Here is a 27,830-nt window from a genome sequence, read left to right on the forward strand (position 1 = left end):
AAACTGAAAGAACTGCAGATGCTGTAAATCAGAGACAAAAATAGGAATTCTGGAAAAGCTCAGCAGATCTGGCAGCATCTGTGGACAGAAATCAGAGTTAACGTTTCGGGTCAAGTGACCCTTCCTCAGAATTTCTGAGCACTATCTGCCGAGGTTTTGCAGCAATTTCTATTTTTGTCTCACCCATTTAAATACTGTGGCTGAAAGAGCAGATCAGAGGCCGGGAAATCTACAGTGAGCAACTTACATCCAGTCTCCCCAGAGGCTGTCTACCTTCTAAAAGAAACAAGTCAGGAATCAAGAGTTATGGGGATAAAGGAGTTGAAGATTATCAGATTGGCCATGATCTAATTGAATGGCAGAGCCAACTCGATGAGTGGAATGGCCTACTCTTGCTCCTAGATCTTATAGTCTTATGGTCTACCCACTTACCAACTCCAACAACACTCAAGGCTAAAGGAGCCTGTTTGATTGGCATCTCATCCATGACCTTAAACATTCATTCTCTCCATAACCAATACACAATTGCAGCAGCGTGTACCATCTTTCTTTGTATTATTAATTCATTGGGTGTGGACATTGCTGTCTAGGCCAATATTTATTGCCTATCCCTAACTGCCCTTGAAAGATGTACTGCAGTATGCTCCTCAGTGTTCCTTTGACACAGGTGGACCTGGGCAAGATGGACTGCAGCAATACAAGAAAGCTGGTTAACAACACCTTTTCAAGAATAATCGGGGATGAGTAACAAATTGCTAGACTTTCCATTGACACACACAACCAAAATGGAATCTGTTTTATCCTGAAAATACCAAACACACATTGGGTGACTGCTTTATAGAACACCACTACAAAAATGATGTTGTGCCTTGTTCCAACTTGAATCTCCCTGTTTCTGGTCTCCTGCATTTTTCCAATGTAGCTCAATGCAAGCTTGAAGATTGGTAACTTTTCTTTAAAGCATCCTGGATTCAACATTGAGTTCAACAATCATAAACCGTAACCTGTGCCCCTTTTTGACTCCTTTTTCTTTGCTGGTTTTGGTTTTCTTCTCTTGTTTTTATTTCAATGCTTTGAAGTGGCAGTACAAATTCACCACTCACTTCTCCTCTAGACATGACTTTTATTTCTTATCTCATGACCATTCCTTTCGCATTGCACCACCTTTTTTCATTGAACCTCTTCTTTCTCCAGCCTACAATTGACATCTCCTTTCAGTCATTATCCCACTCTTCCCAAATTCTCTTGCTTAAAACCTGCTACATCTCTAACATGTTCCAATTTTAGTCATCAACCTAAAATGCTAACTGCTTCGGTCTCCATGGATACTGCCTGACCTGCTGAGTTCTAATCGCATTTCCTGTATTTGTCTCAACTTTGAAGTGTTTCATTTTCATATTAGCAGCTTATTTCATATTGAAAGTGGGAAAAAGTGTCGAAACTTACCTTTGTAGCTAGCCAGAGGAAAGATAAATGCAATCATAAACTAAGGCATCTGAATATTAAGTATTTTGCACATTTTGGATCAAATATTTTTGTAATTTGCACACCTCAGTTTCTTATAACCGATACATTATTTTGACTGATTTCTATTTTTGTGCTTCTGAAGGAAAATTTTATTTATGTAATCAAACTGCGTTCGATGTTAATGTTTACGGATATGAATTCACTGCCTAGCTGTCTCTTGTAGAATTTCACAAGTGTGTCTGATTTCTCATTAGCCTAGTCTCAGCCACTCAGCTATAGTTCTAATGATGCATTTCACAAGGGCAAGCAAAAGAAGCTGACATTCCATAACTAACTGCTAGCAAACATACGCAATTACAGTGACAATGATCCTGTCAGCTACATTTGAAGCTTTTCTATTTCCCAAAAGGTTTAGGATCAATTGCTGAGATCCTGCATCTGAAAATTGCACTGCTTTAGTTTTCAGCTGCACTTCATCAGCTACATTATAGCCATGCACAAGAATCATGCAAGTTGCGTTCATTCCCAGGCCATGCATAATCAAGATCCAAACTACCAAAGACTGATCAAAAGAAAAAGAGAAGCACTTGAAAACAGAGGAAAAGGAATCGTGAGGTAAGTATTTGCAATTTTGTGAACTCCATTATCCAGGAAATAACTATTGCTAAGTTTTGAAAAGCACTAAAAATTACTAATTTCATTTCAGATGTATCCGCACCATTCTTTGCTTTGCTGTTTCAGTTATAATCAACAGGAAATTCCACCATTGCATTTTCTTTGTTCCACGAATAGAAAGCACTTAAATACTGTAACTTTTTAAAATTTTGCCGTATTTACACTTTATTATTATTTTATTTTTCTATATTTTTAGCAAATAACACAGCTGCCAAAATTATAATGAATTTTGATCTTAACTCTTTCCAGTTCAAGAAAATGCAATAATATGCCAAGAGTAGCTTTGTTTAATCAGAAATGCTGCTCTACAAATCTGAATCATAATTCTGTCCTGCTGAATATCTTGTATGCTGTTTTGTGTTATTATAAGCATGGTAGACTATATTTTGATCTGTAAAATGATTTATAATTAACGGTTACCCTGTAATGTGTAAGTAGAATTAGGGAATGATATCAAGTTAACAAAAACCCACATATATTTTTAAGATATTTTATTGTGTAAAGCAAACTAAATCTCAGAATTAACTTTTGGCTCAATTTTAATTATATAGAATTTTATCAACCTGTCAGTACAAGTGTTATCTTTTGTTTAATGTGTTCTTGTTGATAATCTTTGTGAATGTCATTCTTTTTAATGAGACGGCACATGACATTTGGAAATGTATTCTCTAATCATAGAATTTAAATAGAAATTAAATAATAATTTAAATTTAAATTCAATATAATTTAAAGCTGTTGAGTTATGTTTATATAAGTGAATGCTATATATTAAAATAGATGTTAATAAGCCAAAATATGACACTTTCCTAAATTAAGGAGGCTTGGTAGATATGCTTGATGAATCTTGTGAACAAAGGTTTCATTCATCACGTGTAATTTGAAAGATGACAAAGCTAGAGAGAAATGTGCTTTGTAAACAGTGCATCAAATAAAATTTCTTCTAATGGCTTACCTTATAATAACTTTATCAAATGAGAATGAGATTTTCTTGAACGTTTGATGGCCAATTTGTTTGAATATCTGATTAAAACCCTGCATGCTTCTCTACAATACATTCTGTTCTTACTAAATTATTGGAAAGTTCTGGTCAAGTAATTAAATAATGCAACTACAGCAATATGATTAGTTTTAATTTGTAACTGAGTTAGTGGATAATTGAACACTTTTTCTTGGATTTAAAAGTGAATCTTCAATTGTCCAATCTGTATTTCTAAATTTCAAGGCTACTAACAATGTTTGTTTCTGTAATTTGTCACTATCTTCCTTGTGGCTGTCATACCTTCTTTACCACGAGAATAAGCATATCCTTTACATGGTGAACAGTTTCCTGAAATACCTACCTCTACTGTTTGTGATGGTGCCAACATTTTCCTCTTGACACAGATCAATTGAGTCCTAAACTATTCTAGCCAATTGCCCTGCTGAGAGTTTGTTAACCTTGGGCATTAATAAAAATCAATCTTAAATGACAATAGCTGGGCCCCGAGGCTCTAAGGGGCCCAGTCTGCTTGGGTTTGGGGTGGAAGCTGGGGAGAAGTTGGGCGGGGGGTGGTGCGGGGGCGCCGTGGAATCCATTACACTGAGGTTCGTGCTTGGACCTCCATGTTCAGTTTGGGAGTTGGGAGTCCTGGCCAGATGTAGACCTGGGCCATGCGATTTTGTCACTGGTGCTGATCACACTCATAACTTAAATTCAGTTTTGCTGAATGAGTCTGATGTTGTGTAAGACAATGTTTCAGAAAAAGTTAATGCTAACTGTTGCATGAAATTCCACAATCTTATAATATCACAGATTCTTTGGGTGGCGAATTAGGCAATCTAGTTCAAGGTCCCAATGGAGATAAACATGACATCTCTGGCTCCTAACCAGTCTTAAATAATTATGCCTAACTAGTCAATGTAATTTGTACCTATTCCTATTATCCAAAAATCTGTATCCTCTTGTGTAAGATAGTGTCTCTTCTTGTTAAGACTCACCATTGGTCTATCCACTACCACTAATAATTAGACATTCATGTAGCACTTTAATGAATTGAAATATCACAAGAATGTTATAAATTAAAATTTGATCCTGAGCCACATGAAGAGATATTAGGGCAGGTGGAGGTTGGTTTTAAGTTGTACATTATAGGAGTAAGAACAGTAAAGAGAATGAGAGAATTCATGAGTTTCGAGACTTATCGGCTGAAAGCACGACCACTAAGGGTTGGGCAACAGAAATTGGAGATGCTGAAAAGAACGGAATTGGAAGAGCCATATTTTGAGGTGCTGCGGGCTGGAGGGATGACAGAGATAGGAACTGTGAAACTATGTCGGCATTTGAACTCAAGGATAAGAATTTTTACAATCAAGGCGTTGTCTAATTTAGAAACAATGTAGGTCAGCAATTACAGGAGTGATGGATGAATGGAAGTTGGTGAGAGCAAGGACTCATATATAACCCCATATATACAGAGGGTGGAAAGTTAGGGGGCCAGAGAGAATTGCATTGTAACAGCCAAGTGTAAAATTAACAAAAGTCACACATGAAATTTTATACAGCAGAGAAGCTGAGGCAGGAATAAAGTCAGGCAATATTACATAAGTGCAAATGGCATTTCTAAATGTGTAAATATGTGGTCAAGAACTCATCTTGAGATCAAATATGACACTAAGGTTGCAAACAGTCTGATTGAATCTTTGATAGTTGCTAGGAAATGGAGCTTGTAGCTTGGAACAGACACAATGGCATTGATATCCTAATATTTACTTTGAAGAATCTTCTGCCCATCCAGTATTGGCAAGCCATCTAATGATTTAGATACTGTGGGGGGAATCAAGAGGTGGTGGGAGGAAACAACTGCAGTAGTCAGTGTACACACAGAATCTGATATTGTTTTCACATCATGTCACCAAGGAGCAAAATGTAGATGAGAAATAGGAGAAAGCTAAAAATAAAGCTTGTACCACACAGCAGTCAATGGTGCACAAGAGAAATCAGAAGCCCAGACCTGTTCTTAGGGAGGTCCCTAGTAAATGTTCAATTTGATTCTCTATAAGTCCAAAGTACTCAGTAGTTCTAAAAAGGCTAAATTACTCTCATTGTGATAAAGGACCGGTTGAATCTTCTGCAACTCAGAAGACAAAATTTTAAGAGACAACTGGTAAAAGTAATTCCAAACAAATGGGCTTTCTATTGTATTTGGAAAATGGAAAAGGTATTTTAGTAATTGATTCATTAAAAGTGTAAAATTCATCTGTCTCATCTGGAAGCCTGTCCAAAATCTACAAGACACAAGTCGGGATTGTGATGGAATGCTCCTCACTTGTCTGAATGAATGCAGCTCCAACAATCGTCAAGAATCTTGACACCATCCAGGACAAAGCAGCCCACCTGACTGGCACCACATTCACAAGCAACCACTCCCACTACCACAAACGCTCAGTAGTGTGTACTATCTACAAGATGCACTTCAGAAATTCGCCCATGATCCTTAGACAACACCTTCCAAACATATGACCATTTCCATCTGGAAAGGCAAGGGCAGAAGATACATGGGAGCACTGCCACCAGCAAGTTCCCCTCCAAGTTACTCACCTGACTTGGAGGTATATTGCTGTTCCTTCACTGTCACTAGGTTAAAGTCCTGGAATCTGCTCCCTCACAGCATTATGGGTCTACCTATTGCAGTGGTTAAGGCAACTCACCACCACCTTCTCAAGGGCAACTAGGGATGGTGGGCAGACAGTAATGTTCAAATCCCCTGACAGAATAAAAGAGGTGATTGTACATAAAATTGTGCAATCATATTTAGGGATTGGTCTGGGAACAGCAGATTAGTTTCTAACCAACAATGGGCAGAATTTTCTGAACTACTTGAAAAGAATGAATGTTGTGTGTTTGGAATGTTAGGTGGATTATATGATTCTTCTAATTATTTCTCTCTTTCCCTTTGCTGCAGGTGGCATAGTGCTGTATCTACCAAACTAGTCAAGCCTATAATATACATTCCTGAAGATGAAATGTGCAGAAAAAGTGGCTCTGAATGTAGTGAATCAAAGAAAAAAAGCCTTATGAATAAAATGCGAAAAACACTAGGGAGATTTATAGCTCATCACTACCAAAGCAAACAGTTAAAGATTGTTGACAAGAGAATTGAAAGAGATTGTGCAAGAAGTCCTTTGAGAACTAGAAGCTTCCCACACTTTCCGGTAAAATGTGATCACATTCTAAGAACCAGCAAGATGCCTGACTCACCACTGGAGTTCCTGGAAAAACCAACATCAAATCATGTACAGTGTAATGATTCACACTCATACAGATCTAAAGGTACCAAAACATCCAAAGGAAAAGTCAAACAATTGGCAAATATTGATGAAACAAAGATATTTTCAACATTGGAATCACAACCGCAGAAAACTGGTTTGTATACGCAGCAGAAGTTGGATGTTCACATTTCAGTTAACTGTGTGTGTGGCTAAGTCTGGTGAGAGTAAGAATTATTCAGCTGATTCACATGAAGTGTTACTGGTGGAAATAATAATGTGGTCTCGGTTCCTAGTCTGAATTACATCTCTGGGCAAAGGATTATAATGATGGAAGAATACTGATAACTGTTAGGCAAAAATTTGAAAATTCAAACTGTTAAATTTCTTGTTTGAGGCCAGAAAATCACAGAATTAAAAGTAATTGTTTGAAAAATTTTAAATAAGACCTCACCATGCAATTTATTAAGCTATTAAATGCTGATGTTGCAACAAAGAATTTTAGAACACTTCAGTCTCAAGTTTACTTCAGGGTTAAAGTTCCCAGTTAGTCAGGGACCTTAAACCTCAACCTCGCCTTTGGAGATCCTTTTGGTATTTCATTCAAACTTTATCCCCAAAAAAGATGCTAGTCCTGAAGAAGGGTAATACCCGAAACGTTGACTGCTCCCTTCTTCTGGATGCTGCCTGGCTTGCTGTGTTCTTCCAGCCTCCTGTTTATCTACCTGGATTCCAGTGTCTGCAATTTTTTTTTGTCTCTAATGCTATATTTGGATTTGTTCCACTTTTTTTCTTATTGGTAGCACTAATCTTTTTCCTTTGGGACTTAAACTACAGGAAATAAAGTTTACAATGTAGTGTATGATTTGCAGTTCAGTTCTGAAACCACCAGATGACAGGCTTAGACAATTACTTCACTCTGGTTTGGTCACATTTATGCATCAGTTTTAAAGTCACAATGAATCAATTCTCCTGAAAAAACAGTTCTAAAAGTACATAATATATTAATTAATTTTTTGACTCTGTAAAGGCGGTACTTTACAATTTTGTGATTCCTTGTACTCTACAAAGTGAAAATGGTCATCATTGTTCTTCTTGTGAAAGCCAGTGTTAGCACTGAACACACTTTGGTAATGTTTTGCACACACCTCAGGCAGAAAAAAAGTTTCATATATTTTCAATCAAAGTTTAGTTTTAACTGTGGTCTCAGAACAGCAACGCCTATTGTATCACTGCATTTATTTGACTTCCTGTCATTTTTATTCCCTATCTAAATCAAACTGTTGGTTCAGTGCAAAATTATGTGCAGTTTCATCAACAACATCGAGTTGAGGTTACACAAAGTCATCAATTACTGTAGGCTCTATAAGTAGCTCATTTAAGATCTTTACCTGAAGGTGAGTTGGATTTAAGCACAGAACTCAAAAGTGAAGGGAGATAGTGTGTTAAGGCATCAAGCAACTTTAAGTGCAGTTTAAGTGCACAGACGTGCACGTAATATCAAGTTTTCTATCCTTCTACGCAGGTTTAAAAGTTCTCAATGGAAATTATTCAGTTTTGTATTTCTCATGTGCCAATAATTGAACTTTCTTCCCCAAAGTTCACTTGACATCATTTTTAAATTTGATTTCTCACTCAGTATGGATGCAAAGAAAATTGTGTTGAAAGAAAACCTGTAGTCCTAGTCTCCAGCTTCTCTCTTATCTCTCCTCATGTCTTCTCTGAGCTCATCTTGTCTAGGAGATCCACCTCCTGCTCCTTTGATGACTATTAAACTGCTGATCATTGAACTTTTCTCCTTGTCTCCATGCTAACCACTAAATATTTTCTAACCAACTAATTCAGAGGGTTATTACATAGTTCTGGAGCAGATGGGACTTGAACCCTGGTTTCCTGATGCAAAGGTATGAACGCTACCACTGCATCAAAAGAGCTTCCAACATGTTAGCTTCTAGTGTAAATGGGTTTACTGTCTTCAGGTGTTGTTCCTCTTCACCTTATATCTTTTCAATATCCCTCTCTTCAATTACCTCAACATCTTTGCAAATATCCCTGCACTTGATTTCCAATCTTTGTTCCCTCTCCAAAGTCTTTGAATGGGCTGTCGCTTAAATAAATACCCATCTGTCCTCAAATTCCTTGAATCTCTCTTACAGTGTCAAAATCTCTCTTACCAAAGTCACACATAACATCCTAAATGACTGTAACAAAGGTAAACTTGCCTTCCTCAACCTTCTTGACCCCTCTCATGTATTAAAGTTAATCTTTCTCTCCACCTTCTCTGTAGACATAACACTTTATTCTGCATTCTATTCTATAACCCTGACATACTTATGTAAGGTATGATTTGCCTGTACAGCATGCAAAACAATACTTTTCACTGTATCTCAGTACGTGTGACAATAATAAATCAAATCAAATCAAATATGATTTTTTAAAATCTTGTCCTTGTGTCAGCAGTTCACGTCAATTTGTTCCATCAAGTGCCGTGTGTTTCTATGGAGCAAGTTTCTGAAATCTTTATTCCAACTCATTTGACAATTTGATCAAATGACTACCCATAATTTACTAGAAATGTGTATAAATCCAACATGACTTTCGTTGCAGCAACTATTCAAGTGGATGTGGATGTTTTGGAGGCAGAAACAGCAAGTATTTTTGGCAACAACCTAGTTGTGACATCACGTCGTATGTCCCGCCGTGTGTCTGTTACGAGCCTCCCCACTGACAAGCAAAAGGTCTGCATTATTAATGACAGTCCTCTAATAACAAGTTTATAAACATGCTTACATTTTCGAAACTAAAGTACTGTTTGTTTCATTTTAGGCACCCCGCTCAAGGAAAAAGCACTACTTAAAAATATTTAAAAAGAAAAATAAAAGAAAAAATGTGGAGCAAAGTAGGAGACATTCCTTTCTAACTGTAGGAAAGCTTCAAGCTCAAGTAAGTACATATGTCTTCCAAACATAACCATCTCTTTGCATATAGCCAAACTACTCTGTTGACTGATTGTGAATTAAATTTCTCAGAACTCCTTATGTATTTACATAACTCAGGCTTACACAGAACATCATGACTAATTATCTCTTGAAATAATATCTATTTAACATTCTTTCAATTAGGTGGATGACTTAATAGAAACAGTTTCAGAAAAGTCAATGAAATTACTTGCTCAAAGGCATGCAGAACTCCAGCAGTGTGAATATCTGGGAGATGAAATCCTACAGTCATCCAAGCAGTTTCAGCGAGTTTCTAAGAAAAGTGCCCGGAAATATAAGTGGAAAAAATGTTTCCTCTGTGGATGCTGCTGCTAAATCAGCTTTGATTCTTATGTACACCATTTAGAAATTAATTCTTCAATTTATAATGCAAAGAACTACAAAGAAATGCTTCGAAGGTGAATTATTAGGTTCGACTTTAAACAGTAAAATACACTTACATTAAATATTGTCAGATGATTATATTAGCATCAGGGTTAAATCCTTTATATTAATATGGCATATGTTAATTGAACAATCTCAATCAAAACTGGCCCAATTCAATACTAATTAGCAATCTTGTTCAGATGCCATTGACTGTGTGGCATAAGAAATGCTCCATTCATGCAAATGCCTGATGTGTCCATCAGGTCGATGTGATATGTCTTGTGTGCAGATGAAGAGAGATAGCATGCTTTCTGCTTTTGTGTACTTGTTTTCTTCTCATTGTCAACTCACACAGCTGGCTAGCAGCAATGCAAAATGTGATCAAAATGCATTAGATTCTTCCTGCCAGTACAGAGTCTCTCCAATTGTTAGTCCTCAGCTGTGCTTCCTCATGGCTTCCAACTAAACTGATGAAATAGTATGTCCTCTTTCTGGAAACTTCTGGAAACAGGGCAGCACGGTGACTCAGTGGTTAGCACTGCTGCCTCACACCGCAGGGACTCAGGTTTGATTGTACCCTCAGGCAACTGTCTGTGTGGAGTTTGCAGATTTTCCCCGTGTTTCTATGGGTTTCCAGCGGGTGCTCTGGTTTCCTCCCACAGTCCAAAGATGTGCAGATTAGATGGTTTGGCCATGGGAAATTGCCCGTAGTGTTCAGGGATGTGCAAGCTAGGTGGATTAGCCATGGGGAATGCAGGGTTATCGGATACGGGATGGGTCCAGCTGGAATGCTGTTCAGAGGGGTGGTGTGGACTTGATAGGCTGAATGGCCAGCTTCTAGGGATTCTATGATTCTTCTGCAACCATCCAGTGTCAAAGGTAACCCTTTGCATTCCACTAGATTCAACAATGGAGACTGAGAGAAGGATGCTAAGACTTGGGCAGTTCTTAGGGTTGTAGTGTGTTAACATTGAAGACAACAATCATAAGTGATAGATAGTGTGAAGGACCATCATGCCCACTGTTAGAAACTGCACACCTCAAGTCAGGCAGCTTCTGACTCATAAGATACTGACATGCAAAGCAATAAGTGCTTGGAGCTTGGAATATGTTCTCAACAATGACCACCTGTTGGTGAGTTGGTCACTGGGTCACAACCTCTTCAGCTACAAGCGAGATATGAAGATGATAGATATTAACTCTGACAACTGGTAGATGGTCACCGATAGCTGTGACCCCAAAGGGTGACTGTTTGGAAGGATGTTGGAAGAAAACACAGAAACTAAAACTTCAATTGGACAAGGTTCCAGAAAAAACAGAGGCCAGCAAATTGTGCAGCTTCTCAGCTTCCTCTGTAGTAAATGTGACTGAAACTCCCATGCTAGAGTGAAGTTACTGACATTCAGCAGGTGACACTTAACATGCAATCGACCAGAATGGTGCAAACCATCAGTGAGATAGAAGGCTGTCATGTTAATACAAAGATGGATTAGAGTAGAATGATCTTTAGTCTGCAGCTAAGGATTGGAAGTGGGAGACCAAGATTAAAAGACTTTTATTCCTTTGTATTAACATATTTAATTGTGAGCACAACATTTCAGGTAAAATTCCTTTTATGACTCACCACAATCTGCTCAGCTCAGGAATAAGACATATATTTTCTGCATGTCTACTAAAATAGGAAAAGTAATTAGCTCTATCGACAAAAGACCATAGACATCTATTTCTATTAGAAAGACAATTGGTTATATTTGGTTTGAGGGGCACCTCTCTGCAGGAACAGTGTGAGTCAAGGGCAACAGGCCTACAGCAAGTATTGGTACTGAATTGTCCCAGTGTCATTGTTCTGCCTCACACTCCAGCCTCCCAGTGGACCCTTTGTCTATTGAAACAATTAGTAATTATCTGGTAAGACAACACAAAGCTAAATTTTACAGTGAACAATGAGGAGGATGCAGAGATACTTCATTGTGATTTGGACAAGTTGAGTGAGTGGGCAAATGCATGGCAGATTGAGTATGATGTGGATTATTGTAGGTTATCTCCTTTGGTAGCAAAAACAGAAAGGTTATTATCTGAATGGCGATAGGTTGGGAAAGGGGGAAGCAACACGAGACCGACTGTGCCTGTACACCAGTTGCTGAAAGTAAGCTTGGAGGTGCAGCAGCCAGTGAAGAAGGCAAATGGGTATGTTGGCATCATAGCGAGAAGATTTGAGCACAGGAATAAGGATGTCTTGCTGCCGTTATACAGGGCCTTGGTTAAACCACACCTAGAGTATTGTGTGCAGTTTAGGTTTCCTTATCTGAGGAAGGATGTTCTGGCTATGGAATTAGTGCAGCGAAGATTTACCAGACTCGTCCTGAAATGGCAGAACTGACATATGAAGAGAGACTGAATTGGTCAGGACTTTATTCCCTGGAGTTTAGAAAAATGAGGGTAATCTCATAGAAACCTATAAAATTCTAACAAGGTTAGACACGGTGAATACAGGAAGTATGTCCCTGATTACCTGGGAGCCCAGAACTAGAGGTCACAGTCTAAGGATATGGGTAGGTCATTAGGAGAAATTACTTCACTCAAGAGTGTGGTAAGCCTGCAGAATTTTCTGCCACAAAAAGTGATTAAGGCCAAAACATCGACTATTTCCAAGGAGCTCTTAGGGCTGAAGTTAGTATGGGGAGAAAGCAGGGACAGGGTACTGAGTTGGATGATCAGCCATGATCATATTGAATGGCACAGCAGGCATGAAGGCTGAACAGCCTACTCCTGCTCCTATTCTCTATGTTTCTAATCTTTCCCACACCTATTCAAATATTTAAAATACGTCCTAACTTTTGTCCTAGACTGCATCAAAATGTGTTGAATTTCAGAAGTCATGGTATTAACTTAAAATACATAATAGGAACACCATTATGAATCTTACCATTATGACGCATTGCAGCTAAAAACACTGTCACATCAGGCTTCATGTTCACCATGCATGTATCCAAAACAAAGCATTTCTCATCAAGTGCAAATTACGCCGAACAGATATAACATGTGTTGCGTTACAGTGTGGATTTCCCTGAGTAATTTTGCACTCTTATGTGATGTAAAAAGGCAACGATAACCACAAGTTAGTAAAGTAGCAATATAATGTGAAAAATAAAAAGCTAACATTCAAAAGTATGTGTTCTAAAGCATCTGTTGTTAAGATGGCAGACAATTTAAATAATATTATGAATGCAAATCTTAAAAACTTTCTATATCCCTTTTTCAGTAATGTTCTCTCACACAAAAATGACTTTTGTAACTTCTTAATGGAAAAGAGAAAAGATACAGTGATATAAAAGCAAAACACCACAGATGCCAGAGATCTGAAATAAAACAGAAAGTGCCCTAAAAATTCAGCAGGTCTGGCAGCATCTTTGGAGAGAGAAACTGGGTTATGTTTCAAGTCTGATATAACCTATTCAGGACTCAGAAAGATATAATGATGTCTATTTTAAGCAAGAGTTGGAAATAATGAAGCGGGTACTCAAAACGTTTTTAACAATCCCACAGAATGTTGCAATTATTCACAAATGATATTTACACTCCAACATTCTTTTATTTGGTTTAATAGTAAATATCATAGGTTTTCAAATCATGTCCTGAAATATCCATGAAATAATCAGATTTTGTCTGCCATTTAATTTTTCCAGCAACCAACAGGCTGCTGTTTAATATTTTTTAAAGAATTACAGCAATTCTACTGTGATCATTTTTATAGTTGGCGTACTTTGGAAATTTGGACAAAGGGAGAAAATCACCTGGACTTTTTTTTCATTTACAAGGGGACTTCAAAAGCATATTCCAAAACTGCTATTTAACACTTCTTATATGTAATCGAATATGAATATATTTCCTCATACCGATAAAATTTTTGTCAAGAGCAACGGTTGAGGAAATGCAACTTTGGCAGAGCAAAAAGTTGTTGACAGGAGATCAGCTACCAATTACACATTGCATCTCCATTTTCTTCCAACTGGCATTAATGCCCCTAGGAAATGAACCGCTTAGTAGAGGCTGTTTATTTTTTCTCTGTTTAAACTTTTATTACTAAACAATGAAACAGGGTGAATATATTAATGTGAGACACTTGTTGGTCTTTCTTTCCACTAGAGTCTCGAATTTTGTAACCGATAAAAGACAGACGGCCAAATTAGAATCCAACACAACTTCCTCTTTAGTATTAACTCGTTAGTTCTTTGTAATTACCCAATCAACACATTATCTAACTGTTTGACTAGAATCTAGATACTACTCATACATAATGAATTGGCCAGGTTCACTCCGACAAGTCAGTCTTCTCAGAGTTCCAGACTCAGGGTCTCCTCTTTATAATGGTTGGTCTCAAGTTGTTGCTCAAGCTGTCGCTGTCAATGTCTTCAAATTCCTTTTTATATGTTTTTTCCCAGTCTTCCAGACTGTTTGATGTCATACTCCTTTGCACAAGACCCTCATAGTTCTGAGCTCATTTGTCCAAGCGTAGTGTAAATGGAAGACATGGTTCCTCTTTACAGTTATATTTATCCCTTCTTGCAACCACAGAGGTCAAATAACCTTTAGCGTCAAACACATACCTAGTCAGCAGTCTGGTTCCCTTCCCTTTCAGGTGAATAGTTCTGGTGTTTATGTAAAGTTAGCATAATTTCCCATTATGCTTGTCAAACTTCAACCGTTGGCCATAAGGTCAGTTACCCACAAGATCACACACTCAGCTCAGTACATTAGATAACTGAATGAGAAAGAAGTGATAATGTTGGACAAACAAAAACGTTCTTGAAAGCAATATTTTAATAAACTGATTAACTACTTCTCTGTTCAGGTTCTCGTCTTAAGAAAGCAAATACCAAAGAATAATTATTAAAGGAAAGCTGTATAGAAGATAATATATCAGGAAACATTTCCAACTTTATTTCTGTCCATTTAGAATATTTTCATTGACATTTCCACTGAGCTTGGATTCTTATCTTTTCCTTCCAATGATTTACGTCAGCCATCCCACAAAAATAATGTGTGTAGATCCTATAAACAAAATTTAAGCCCATAATAAGTTTCACTCTAAATTGATATTGTATGAATTTTCTATTTTTATTCTTTAAAGGGAATTGGGTAATATTGGCAAAGCTAACATTTTGATCCAACAACAGCGAAGAATAGCAGAATAGTTCCAAGTCAGGGTCAAGTGTGTGGATTGGAGAGAAATTTACAGGCAGTGGTGGTTCCATATAGATACTACCCTTGACCTTCTAGGAGGTAGAAGCTGTGGATTTTGAGGGTTCTTTGAGTTATTGCAGTGCAGCTTGTGGATGGCATGCACTATTTCCACTGTGTGTCCATGATGGAAGGCATGACTGGTTAAGTTGGTGGATGGGTTATTGATCAAGTTGGCTTCTTTCTCCTGGTTGGTGATGAGCTTCTTGAGTGTTGTTGGAGCCACATCCACTCAGGCAAGAGGTGAATTTTTTCTCACTCTCATGACTTTTGCCTTGTAGATAATGGGCAAGCTTTGCAGAGGTACTCACTGTAGCATTTCCAACCACTGATTTGCTCTTGTAGCAAAAGTATTAATCTGGCTGATGCAGTTTACTTTCTGGTCAAGGGCAACTCACTAAATGTTGATAATTGAAAATTCAGCAATAGTAATGACATTGAATGTCAAGGGGTGATGGTTAAATTCTCTGGATCCAGATCTTCCAACGGTCAGACAGCCATCCAACTGCGCAGATTGGAGTTTTGCTCCAAGACCAGTCAAAATCTCAAAGGCATCCAACTGCGTGGGAATTGGTTGACAAACTGAAGATTCCAATGGGAAACTGCCTAGTGATTGGAACCTGCTGAGATAAACCTTAAAAGTTGGGATAATTCGAATGGTTCTGCTTCAGTTAAGCTACTGAGTACCCAGATAGATTATTTAACAACCTAGACCCTAGTCCAACTCCTGGGTAATCATTAAACTATCTTCCAAACTACCTTCCCCACCCCCTCCCATAAACCCCAGCGATGCTTTACAACGAACACTTCTCCCCTCCCTTGCCCTTCTCAACACCCTAACCCAATCCGATTCCACCCCACCATGACTCAACAGCCACCACCAATGGCCTGAATCCCCAGACTCGACACCCCTCCCTCCACCATTTGACCTGACTAGAAAATCCAAATCCTACTTTTCTGACACCTACTTAGCTAGCAACCCACCCAACTGGCACATTAACTCCTTAACACCAGAATTGCCATCCTAACTTCCATACTTGCCTAAATACTTACATTTTCACAGAATCTGTCAAAATAGTTAGCTGGGATGCTGAATATTTAAATCACAACATACTGGCATGAAAAATAATGCCTGGATTGACTACCCTGACCATTCTGTTCTAGAAAGTAGCTGTTGGATATCAGGTAGCTCTACATTTCTGAAGGAATTAGTGTTGGAACTTCTGGGCAGAAATGTCAAGCATAATCCTAACAAGAAAAAAGGAATAGCAATCTGACCTGGCAATTGCATGGCACTAAATTTACATGTCACCATCTGCCCAATCCTGAATATTGTCCAGGACTTGCTGTACACGATCATGGACTGCTTCAGTATTTGAGATATTGGAAACTGTGCAATTACCAGCAAGTATTTCCATTTCTGACCTTAATGAAGAAGTCAAGGTAACTGAGGTGCTGCATTTCGGTAGGGCAAATCAGGGCAGGAGTTATACACTTCTTCGTAAGGTCCTGGGGAGTGTTGCCAAACAAAGAGACCTTAGGGTGTAGGTGCACAGTTCATTGAAAGCGTAGTCGCGGGTAGACAGGGTAGCGAGGAAGGCATTTGGTATGCTTGCCTTTATTGGTCAGTGCATTGAGTACACTCGGTTCTGCTACAATGCGTGTTCTGGCAACATGAATTGGCTATAACGTGACTGACGAAGAAGGGAATGCTGTTTGTAAAACATGAACTTGTGTTGGCTATGACGCAATTCCTTCGGTGTGCGGAGGAGTACACGTCGACATCACATGATCATTTTGCAGGCTTTGTCCCAAATATGCGCAATGTTAGCACTGAAAGTCTCCACACTGGTAGAACACGATTGTTTCGTGGGCTTTGTCTTGAATACTCACAATGTTAGCGTCGAAAGAATCTCCATGCTCGCATCACGTGATCATTTCACAGACTTTGTTGTGAAGCACTTTCTGTGAGGTACAGTACTCTGTAATTTTCATTTTGCTTTGTAAATTCTGCCATGTTACCCACAAAAATGTGAGAACAAAATGACAAGAATGTTAGTCAGAAGTGTCCTGGTGATAAAATTGCGGGTAGTGAACATAAATGAAAGGCTGTAACATTGGAAGAGAAGCTGGATGTTATAAAGTGTTTTGAGGGTAATGAGATAATGTGTTATAATTCACATAACAGGAATAAAGGAGTCTACCTTAGGCACCATAAGAGACAATGCAGAAAAGATTAAAGCAAGCTGTATTGCTGGAATAATCTGAAAGGTCACAAACAAAAGAACTTGAGGAGATGGAGTGGCTTTTGGGTGTGGATAGAAGATCAAATGAAAAAGTGATGTGAGAACACCCTTCTCACCACAAAAGAGAAAGAGCTATCAATTTATGAAGCTCTAACAAAAAAGGTGAAAATCCTGCAGATGTGCCTGCCTTTAGTGCTAGCAGTGACTGGTTTGCTGGTTTTAAGAACCACTATGCTTTTCATAATGTAATGTGGCGAAGCTGCCAGTGCAGATGAGAAGCATGCAGTGGCATTTCCTCCCATATTAAAAAAAAAAATTGACAAAGGCTACAACTTAGATCAAATTTTCAATTTGGAAGAGACAGGTTTATACTGGAAGCGAATGCCATAAAGAACCTACATTTCTATGAACGAAGCACATGCTCTAGGCTTTAAAGTGGCAAAGAATTGTATACTGTGCTGCTGGGTGCCAATGTATAGAAGTTTGAAGATCATGTTGCAGCTGTACGGGACATTGGTTAGGCCACTTTTGGAATGCTGTGTTCAATCCTGGTCTCCCTGCTATAGGAAAGATGTTGTGAAACTTGACAGGGTTCAAAAAAGATTTAGAAGGATGTTGCTAGGGTTGGAGGATTTGAGCTGTAGGGAAAGGCTGAATAGGCTGGGGCTATTTTCTCTGGAGTATCGGAGGCTGAGAGGTGACCTTATAGAGGTTTATAAAATCTTGGGGAGCATGGATAGGGTGAATAGCCAAGGTCCTTTCCTAAGGTAAGGGAGTCAAAACCTAGGTTTAAGGCGAGAGGGGAAAGATTTAAAAGAGACCTAAGGGGCAAATGCAGAGTTTTCATGCAGAGGGTGGTGCATGTATGGAATGAGTTGCCAGAGGAGGTGGAAGCAGGTAGAATTACAACATTTAAAAGGCATCTGGATGGGTACATGAATAGGAAAGGTTTAGAGAGATATGGGCCAAATGCTGGCAAATGGGACTAGATCAGTTTAGGAGATGAGTGGCCACCAATAACCACAACTATTTTCATTTAAGCTAGGGATGTCGATGCCCAGTGAAAGCTTTCCCTCAAATTTTGCCTACATATCAAGGGCAGTCAATTTCACTTCATCCCTGGATTTCAGGTTTTTTGTCTATGCTTGGACTAAGGCTAAAATGACATTAGAAGCAAAGTGCCCCAAATAGAACCCAAAATGAGTATCAGTGAGCACTTATTTCTATGAAGTACCACTTGATAGCACTGTCCATCACCTTCCATCAATTTGCTGTTAATTTAGAGCAGGCTGTTGCAGCAGTAATTATCCACTTAGAATTGTTCTGCTTTTTATAGACAGGGCATACCTAGGCAACTTTTCACACTGTCAAGTAAATGGCAGTTTGGCAAGGGGCTTGGAACAAGCTTTCAGTACTATTGTTGGGTTGTTGTTAGAGCCCATTGTCTTTGCAGCATCCAGTGCCTTCAGTTATTTTTTGATATCATGGAGTAAATCAAATTGACTGAAAATTAGCATGCTAGGGATCTCAGGAGGAGACTAACATGGGTCATGCACTTGACACTTCCGGGTAAAGTTCGTTGTAAAAGCTTCAACCTGCTTTTTATGAGCTCCCCCATCATTGAGGATGGGAATATTTGTGAACACTCATCCTCCTGTTGTTGTTAATCATCCATTAGCATTTACAACTACATATGACAGCACTGTAGAGCTTTGATCTATTAGTTTTGGGATCATTTAGCTCAATCGCATGATGCTTCTGATGTTGACATGAAAGTGGTTCTGTACTGAAGCTTTACCAGATTGACATCTCGTTTTTAGGTATACCTAGCATTGCTCCTGACATATTGTCCTGCACTCTTCATTAAAACACTGCTCCAATGGTAATGATGAAGTGAGTGATATGCCGGGCCACGAGATTAGAGGTTGCAGTCGAGTACAATTCTATTACTATTGATGGCCCACAGCACCTTGGGATGCCCAATCTAGAACTATTTAACATTTTCTAAAATCATTCAATTTACTACAGTGGTGGTGTCACAAAACACGACCGAGAGTCTGTTCAGTGTGAAGTTGAAACTTTGTCTTCACAAGGACTATGCAATATTCACTGCTACCAAAAATGTCATGGACAGATGCATCTGTGATAGCTTGATTGGTGACGACAAGGTATGGTAGGCTTTTCCTATTGGTTCCCTCAACAACTGTCGCAGACCTAATCTGGCATAGATGTTGTTCAGGACTTGGCTAGTTTGTTCAGTAGCAATGTTACCAACCATTGCTTTACGATGGAGATTGAAGGTTCCCACTCAGAATACATTCTGTGCCCTTCCGACCCTTAGTGTTTCTTTCAACAAATTTTTAATAGGAAGAAATACTGATTCATCAGCTAAGGAAGAGTAGTAGGTAGTAATAAGTAGGAGATTTTCTTGCCTATATTTGACTTAATATCACACGACTTCAAGAGGTCCAGAGACAATGTTGAGGATTCCCAGGATAACTCGTTCCCAACTGCATACCACTGTATAGCTGGGTATGTCCTGTTAGTGGGACAATACCTGGTGATGGTGATACTTGGGACATAACCTTTAAGGTAGAATTTGGTGTGTACGACTGTGTCAGTCTGTTGCTCGACTAGTCTCTCAGACAGCTCTTCCAATAGTACAAGCCACTAGCTGTTAGTAAGAAGGGCTTTGCAGGGTCACTAAGGCAAAGTGTGCTTTGTCATTTCCAGTTCCAAGCTAATGTATGTGATCCATCCAGTTTTGTTCCATTTCAACTTTTCTTTAGCAATTTACTCCAACTGAGTGGATTTCTAGATCATTTCAGATGGCAATTACGAGTCAACCATATTGTTCAGATGCTGGAGTCACATGTAGGCCAGACCAGTTAAGTATGACACATTTCCTCCTCTAAAGGACATCAGTGAACCTGCTGAGCTTTTACAACATCTGATGATACTTTCATGGCATTTATACTGAGACAAGCTTTCAATGTCTTTTTTATTAATCAACTCAACATTTCAATACTTTTCATGCTCTGTTTCAAAAACTTAATTTACACTTAAAAAGCTTATCTTTGGAGCTTTCCTCCATATTAAAAAAAAATTCACTGTAATAAAAAAGTTCTTAATGGCAGTTCCACTAATGTCCGTTTTGCATCTCCATGCGAGTCTCAGGAGAGTCCTCACCTTCGGACAATTTCTCATCACCTAAATTAGAATTTAAAAAATAGTGTTACAATAAGCATTATTTTCTGCATAACTACAAAGTCTGAGCATTGCTGTTTGCTTTATACTTTTTATGGGTTAATAACATCCTTATTCTCTTGAAACAACAGTAGAATTCTTCGATATTTGCATGCAACCACCTTGAGACATAATGCATGATTAGTTATAGAATCAGAGTTACAAAGCACAGAAACTGACCATTTGATCCAACTCATCCACGCTAACCAGATATCCTAAACTGATCTAGTCCCATTTACCGCATTTGGCCCATCTCCCTTTAAACATTTCCTATTCATGTACCCATCTAGATGTTTTAAATGTTGTAATTGTACCTGCCTTCACCATCTCCTCTGGCAACTCATTCTATACACATACCACCCTCTGCATGAAAAAGTTGCCGCTCAGGTCCCTTTTAAATCTTTCTCCTTTCACCTTAAACCCATGTTCTCTCATTTTGGACTCCCCAACCCTGGGGAAAACTGTTTTGACTAGTCACCCAATCCATTGACCCTAATGATTTGTTAAGGTCCAGACGGTCACCCCTCAGCTTCTGACGCTCCAGGGAGAAAAGCCCCAGCCTATTCAGCCTCTCGCTATAGCACAAACTTTTCAACCTCAGCAAAATCCTTATAAGTCTTTTCTGAACTCTTTCAAATTTAACAGCACCTTCCCTATAGCAGGGAGACCAGAACTGAATGCAGTATTCTAAAAGTGGCCTCACTAATGTCCTAGGCAGCCAAAACATCATGTCCCAACTCCTACATTCAATGAACTAACCAAAGAAGACAAGCATACCAAACGCCTTTTTCACCACCCTGTCCGACTACAACTTCTCTTTCAGGGAACTATGCACTTGTACCTCTTTTGTGAAATATTGCAGCACCTCAAACAAGACACGAAGTAAAGGGTCACTTTATTTGGCACAAGGAACTGGTCCTAAAGCTACAATGCTACTAAAGGGGTTTGAGATGACTTCAGAAAGACCAGGATAAAGATTCAGGAGTCCTGCTCACAGAATCACTTTAAAATCAGATAAGCCCAAGGATTGGGATCAATTTAGAATTCAAGAAATGATGACAAAGGTACTGATAAAGAAAACAAAAACAGAATGAGTGCAAGCTAGCAAGAACATAAAGGAGGACTGTACAAGCATTTTTAGGTATATGTTAAGGAAAATATTAGACAAATGTGGGTTGATTACTCAACAGCAGAAATTACAATGGACAATAGGAAAATGGCAGGAAAAACTGAACAGTATTTTGGGTTTGTTTTCACAGAGAAAGATACAGAAAATATTCCGGAAATACTAGGGAATGAAGTTGTGAAAATGAGAAACTCAAAGAAATTAGTATTAATAAAGGGGTAGCACTTGAAAATTAGCTGAATTGAAGGCTGACCAATCCCCTTGAACCATTGAGCTTATCCCAGAGGATTAATGTGGGAGGGTATACGACTGGAAAATGCAAATATAAATCTACTCTTAAATAGCAAACTAATTACAGAAAGTGCCGGAGAAACCCAGTTTGTCTGGCAGCATCTACGGACAGGGAAAAGCAAATTAACATTTCAAGTCCAGTATGACTATTCTTCGATTCTTCAGTCTCCAGCACTTTGTTTTGATTTCAGATTTCTAGTATCCACTGCATTTTGCTTTTATTTGAACTGCAGGACTGTTTGATGTCATTAGAATGGAAAATATTAGAAATATTATAAAATATGCAATAACTAGACACTTACAAAATAATGATATGACTGGGCAGACTCAACATGGGTTTATGTAATTCTTTTTAGCTGTTACTTTTGGATAAAAGAGAACAAGTGGACATGATGTATTTGTACTTACAGAAATCTTTTGATAAGGGTGCCCATAAAAGGGACTTGAGGAGCAACTTTTTCACAGAGGGTACTGCGTGTATAGAACAAGCTACCAGAGGAGGTGGTGGAGGCAAGTACAATTACAACATTTACAAGGTGTCTAGATGGGTACATGAATAGGAAGAGTTTAGAGCCAAATGATGGCAAATGGTTCTGGATCAGTTTAGGACACTGATCAGCACAGATGAGTTGGACCGAAGGGTCTGTTTCCATGCCGTATAATTCTATGACTCTATATAGTTAATAAACAAAGTTAGGACATATAGTAATATACTGTTATGGACAAAGAATTGCTTAACAGACAAAAAGGAGAATGTAGGAATGAACGATCATTCTCAGGATGGCAGGCTGTTACTAATGGGGCACTGCAAGGATCAGTGCTGGGGCCACAGCTTTTCACAATCCAAATAAATGATTCAGATGTGGGGACCAAGGGGAGGTAATGGTCGAGTGGTATTATTGCTAGACTATTAAATCAAAGACCGTGGTCATGTTCTGGAGTCCCAGGTTGAATTCCACCATGGCAGATGATGAAACTGAATTCAAATTTAATGACGCATCTTGTGGTGCAGCATTAGTGTCCCCACTTCTGGTACTGAAGGTCAGTGTTCAAGGCCCAACTCCTCCTGAGGTGTGCTATAACACATCTAAATACATTGATTCAAAAATAGCTAGATGTTGGGACAAGTACTAGCAGTGGTTATCAAATGGGGAAAATAAAGACACAGGTGATATGTTGAAGCAAAAGCACTTTTGAATATAAAAATGAAAAAAATAGATGTGGGGACCAAGAAGGGGTCTTGTGACACAGTGGCAGATTCCTTACCTGTGAGCTAGGAGGCCCAGGTTCAAGTCCCACCTGCTCTTGACATTTGTAATAGTACCTCTGAACAGGATGATTAGAAAATATCTAGACATGGGAACCAAATGCAAAATTTCCAAATTTGTTGATGACGCAAAACTGGGTAGGAATGCAAGTTGTGTCAAGAATGCAGGGAGGTTTCAAGGAGACTAAGACAGGATAAGTGAATGGACAAGAATATGGCAGATGCATATAATGTCGAAAAATGTGAAGTTACCCAATTTGGTACAAAGAAACAGAAGAAGTTTATCCTAAATGGAGAGAGATTGGGAAGTGTTGGATTTCCAAAGGCACCTAGGTATTTGTTCATGAGTCATTAAAAGCTAGCATACAGGTACAGCAAACAAATAGGATGGTAAATGGTGTGATGGTCTTCATTGCAAGGAGATCGGAGTAGAAATAAAAATGTCTTGCTTCAATTTTATAGTGCCTTGGTGAGACCACACCTGGAGTATTATGTGCAGTTTTTATCCCCTTATCAATGGATGAATATACTTGCCATAGAGGGAGTGCAACAGAGCTTCACCAGACTAATCTCTGGAGTTGACAGGATTGTTTTATGAAGCAAAAATGAAGAAACTGTGTCCTGTATTTTCCACAGTTTTGAAGAATGGCAAGTAATCTCATTTAAAGCTAATAAAATTCTTCCAGAGTCTCACAGGTGGGTATGGATAGGATATTCCCCTTGATGGAGAGTCTAGAACAAGGTGACGTAGTCTCAAAGTAAGATGTAGGCCATTTAAGACTGTGATTGTCAAGACTTTTTTACTCAGAGGGTGGTAAATTTTTAGAATTGTCTATCACAGATGGTTGTAGAATCTCAATCATTGAGCATGTACAAGACATAAATCAACAGATATCTGGCTACTACTGACATCAAAGGATGTGGAAGATTGGGAAAGTGGTGAAGTAGATGATCAGCCAATGATCTAACTGAATGGCCTACTCCTGCTCCTTTGCACCTGCTGGTCTAATGTAAAAAAAAGTGGTCCTCTCTCTAAAATAGTAGTGTTCTTTCATGAAGAATAACTCAAAAATATCATGCATGCAATTACCATTGTGAGTACTTTCACCTGTAACCAAATCATAATTGCTATTTGGTATGTTTACCTTGCTACAAAATAAAAATCACATAAAATATCAGAGCAGGGATGTACTGCCGAGGCTGTATAACGCTCTGGTTAGATTGCATTTTGAATATTATGCGCAGGTTTGGACTGCAATGGAGTTTGGACGGGTGTGTGTGCGTGTGCGCGCGTGGGGCGGGGAGGGGAGGTGGTTGGACATCATTGAAACTTAGAGACTACGGACAGTACTGGATATAGTGAATGTGGAGATGATGTTTTCACCTGTAAGAGAAACTAGGACCTGAGGGCACAGACTCAGCATGAAGGAACAACACTTTGGAATGGAGATGAAAAAGAATTTCTTCAGCCAGGGACCAGTGAATTTGTGGAACTCTTTGCCACAAAAGCTGTGGAGGCCATGTCATTGAGTGTATTTAAGATGTGATAGATAGGTTCTTGATTAGTAAGAGGATCAAAGGCTACAGGGAGAAGGCAGGAGAATGGACTGGAGAAACATATCAGCCATGATTGAATGGCAGAGCAGACTTGGTGGGCTAAAAGGCCTAATCTTATTCCTATATCTTATGGTCTTATATGGATTTATATTTAGTCTCATTTCACTGAGTGAGTACTCATTCTGCCATCAGAGACAATGAAGCAGGAAGGTCCATAAATATCCAGTCCAAATCAAGAGAAAAGATTATTGTCACATCCTTGGCTATGTTATCAAACAACTAGATGTACTGCATCCACAGCAGCATGAGGCAATTCCCATGGGATACTCAACACTGCATATGGAACAAACTGGCTTCACTGCATCTGAAAAGGTGAATGACAGATCCAAATTTGTAATGTAAAACATGTTTTAGCAGAACATTCCACGTAGTTGCCACATCAATGTACTTGCCCTGGTGAGACATTTAAAATATGGCAAACATAAGAACATAAGAACTAGGAGCAGGAGTAGGCCATCTGGCCCCTCGAGCCTGCCTCGCCATTTAATAAGATCATGGCTGATCTTTTTGAGACTCAGCTCCACATACCCGCCCAATCACCATAACCCTTAATTCCTTTACTGTTCGAAAATTTATCTAGCCTTGCCTTAAAAACATTCAGCGAGGTAGCTTCAACCGCTTCACTGGGCAGGGAATTCCACAGATTCACAACCCTTTCGGTGAAGAAGTTCCTCCTGACCTCAGTCCTACATCTGCTTCCCTTTATTTTGAGGTGATGCCCTCTAGTCCTAGTTTCACCTGCTGGTAGAAACAACCTCCCTGCCTCTACCTTATCTATTCCCTTTATACTCTTATATGTTTCTATAAGATCTCCCCTCATTCTTCTGAATTCCAATGAGTATAATCCCAGTCTACTCAGTCTCTCCTCATAATCCAACCCTCTCAACTCTGGAATCAACCGAGTGAATCTCCCCTGCACCCACTCCAGTGCTAGTATATCTCTTGTCAAGTAAGGAGACCAAAACTGCACACAGTACTCCAGGTGTGTCCTCACCAGGACCCTATACAGCTGCAGCATAGCCTCCCTGTTTTTAAACTCCATCCCTCTAGCAATGGCAAGGAACACAAATTGGCCATACACAATGCAATGCTCATGTTGCATGTTCACAGATTTGCATTTGGGAGACGGTGGCCAGGGCTGTTTCTTCACCATCGGTTCCATGACTCCCACTATACCTATGCTCAGTGAATCAAGACTAATCATTTTGGATACTCAGTCTAACTCAAACTGCATGGATCCTCTATTCCTGAATTTAATTATTCTGAAGTAGCAGTTCTCTTGCATAATGTTGTAAATGGAGTGGAGCTTTGAGATATGCATAATTGTAATATTGAAAACTTAGGATACTTTAAAAGCAGAAATTAAATTTCTGGGTTCATATGCAAGTACTTAATGTAGCTATCAACTAGCTTCATTTGAGTGTCACAGAAGACAGAATAGCTCAGTACATTCAGAACCATGTGATATTGATGCTAATTTTGATACGAGTTGTCCAGGTGCTGTGACCATAAATTGGGACAAGGACATCATTTAAAAATTTTCCAGAGTTCTTGTACTGTCCCACCACATTACCAAAGCGGGCTAGTCAGAGTCAAATCTTTCATGTTAGAGCTGTTATATGCAAATGTGAAAATAGTACAGGCTTTCTTTTTGGTAGGTACTTACTTTCCAGTGTTTGTTGTAATTCATGTATAGTACTGAGTAGAACATGGAATTGTTTTCTTCTTAGTTCAAGCTAGTCATAATAAAAATGCAGTTAGAAATGTTAATATGAACAAAAACTTGAAAAAAAAGGAAAAGATTTGGCCAGGATTTAATATTACCTTATCTTCAACACTCTCCTTAATATGAGAAAGGTGTTCTAATTCTTTGCCCAATGCCTCCAACTGCCTAGTAATTAATCAGCAGAGAAAATAGTTATTAAAGATCAAATATAATTCTTACATTTTCTACTGACATTGAAAAATATTCTTTAATGTGTATTTTATTTTGTCATGTATTCTCAACTTTGATCTTCTGAATTTGCTTTCTCTCACTGTTTCTTTGATCATTGACTTCAGTTAAGTGGATGGGACTTTCCATGTGACAAATGCAAACTAACTGATGGAACAATCAGTATTCTGCATTAGTCACAAATATTAAGTTTAACATGAACAAATATTGCCTCTGCATACATGCGCATTTACCTATTATATCAGAACTTATGTCACAACCATATTTAAAAATCATAAGCAAACTTTACAGAAAATTATTTGATTAAACACTTACTGTAAAGTTTCATGTCTATCAGGATGCTGTTGTATCACTTTTGCTAATGCATCATACTCTGTAAAAATAACATGGAGAAAGTTTTGAAAATGCTACTTCTCCAAACACAAATGAACGAGAGAAAAAAATCTAACTATAGACAGTTTTAGTTCTCAATAAGTGAACCAAAACCTTAAAACAAAATTGAGACCCAAAGCTGAAACAGGAATCAACACCGAGGTACAGGTGTCAGGAAATCCCAAATTGAAGGCAAGAACATATCTGAAGGCGATCAGAGGAAGTGATACGCATTGGATGAAAAACAAAATGAAAGGGATTTATATGGAGAACAAGAGTGGAATGAGTGGAGACTTGTAAATAGGGAGATAGTCAAGACAGCACTGTAACTAAGGTATTGGCAAAGTGTAAACAAAACTATAAAGTATAGAACTTGAGGCTGCTCTAGAGTGCAACAGAAGGTGGGGGAAAGCCCAGAGTCTATACAATAACTTCTGAAATTGTAGCTTGAATGCTTCAATTCGACTGCAGATAATTGCCATGCGTTATAGTAATGGATATTTAATGGTACATGGCATCTGTAGTGTGGTTATTTATTCGGAGAACTCTGCCTTAAATCAGCCATAGACTTCATTGGGGAGCATACTGTAGGTTGAGGTTTTCAAGAAGTCCACCTTATGGCTGCGAACTGTAAGTTGCAGTAGTATGAAAAAAATCTTAGAACAAGTAGAGATAGTAGGAACTGCAGATGCTGGAGAATCCGAGACAACAAGGTGCA

General features: G+C 38.7%; 3 protein-coding genes across 5 annotated transcripts in view; 1 reads left to right on the forward strand and 2 right to left on the reverse strand.

Annotated features, from left to right (window-relative positions):
* The window catches only part of LOC109932143 (cadherin-related family member 3-like), a 250,849-nt gene that overhangs the window by 80,613 nt on the left and 142,406 nt on the right, over positions 1-27,830 (reverse strand). The window lies entirely within an intron of this gene.
* LOC125485154 (putative uncharacterized protein C3orf49) lies at positions 1,961-9,701 on the forward strand. The gene is made up of 5 exons (XM_048606639.1): positions 1,961-2,082; positions 6,084-6,544; positions 8,995-9,125; positions 9,214-9,330; positions 9,510-9,701. Exons 1-5 carry the CDS (start codon positions 1,961-1,963, stop codon positions 9,699-9,701), a joined length of 1,023 nt encoding a protein of 340 aa, XP_048462596.1.
* thoc7 (THO complex 7) overlaps positions 20,222-27,830 on the reverse strand; it is a 30,351-nt gene continuing 22,742 nt past the window's right edge. For both annotated transcript variants that reach the window (XM_020531381.2, XM_048606640.1), the window contains 4 exons: positions 27,056-27,113; positions 26,611-26,677; positions 26,453-26,522; positions 20,222-20,449 (listed from right to left, as the gene is read on the reverse strand). In XM_020531381.2, the coding sequence (XP_020386970.1) occupies positions 20,382-20,449; positions 26,453-26,522; positions 26,611-26,677; positions 27,056-27,113 (263 nt within the window). In that variant the 3' untranslated portion in view covers positions 20,222-20,381. The remainder of the gene's footprint in view (positions 20,450-26,452; positions 26,523-26,610; positions 26,678-27,055; positions 27,114-27,830) is intronic.

Source organism: Rhincodon typus, chromosome 16 (genome assembly GCF_021869965.1).
Source record: "Rhincodon typus isolate 14 chromosome 16, sRhiTyp1.1, whole genome shotgun sequence".
Taxonomy (NCBI): domain Eukaryota; kingdom Metazoa; phylum Chordata; class Chondrichthyes; order Orectolobiformes; family Rhincodontidae; genus Rhincodon; species Rhincodon typus.

What these genes read in the sequence shown, in the direction of transcription:
- LOC125485154 (XM_048606639.1), top strand. Translation starts at nt 1,961, where the DNA reads ATGCACAAGAATCATGCAAGTTGCGTTCATTCCCAGGCCATGCATAAT. An exon ending in AGAGGAAAAGGAATCGTGAG is followed by an intron (nt 2,083 to 6,083) that starts GTAAGTATTTGC and finishes CCTTTGCTGCAG; the next exon opens with GTGGCATAGTGCTGTATCTA. An exon ending in TCCCCACTGACAAGCAAAAG is followed by an intron (nt 9,126 to 9,213) that starts GTCTGCATTATT and finishes GTTTCATTTTAG; the next exon opens with GCACCCCGCTCAAGGAAAAA.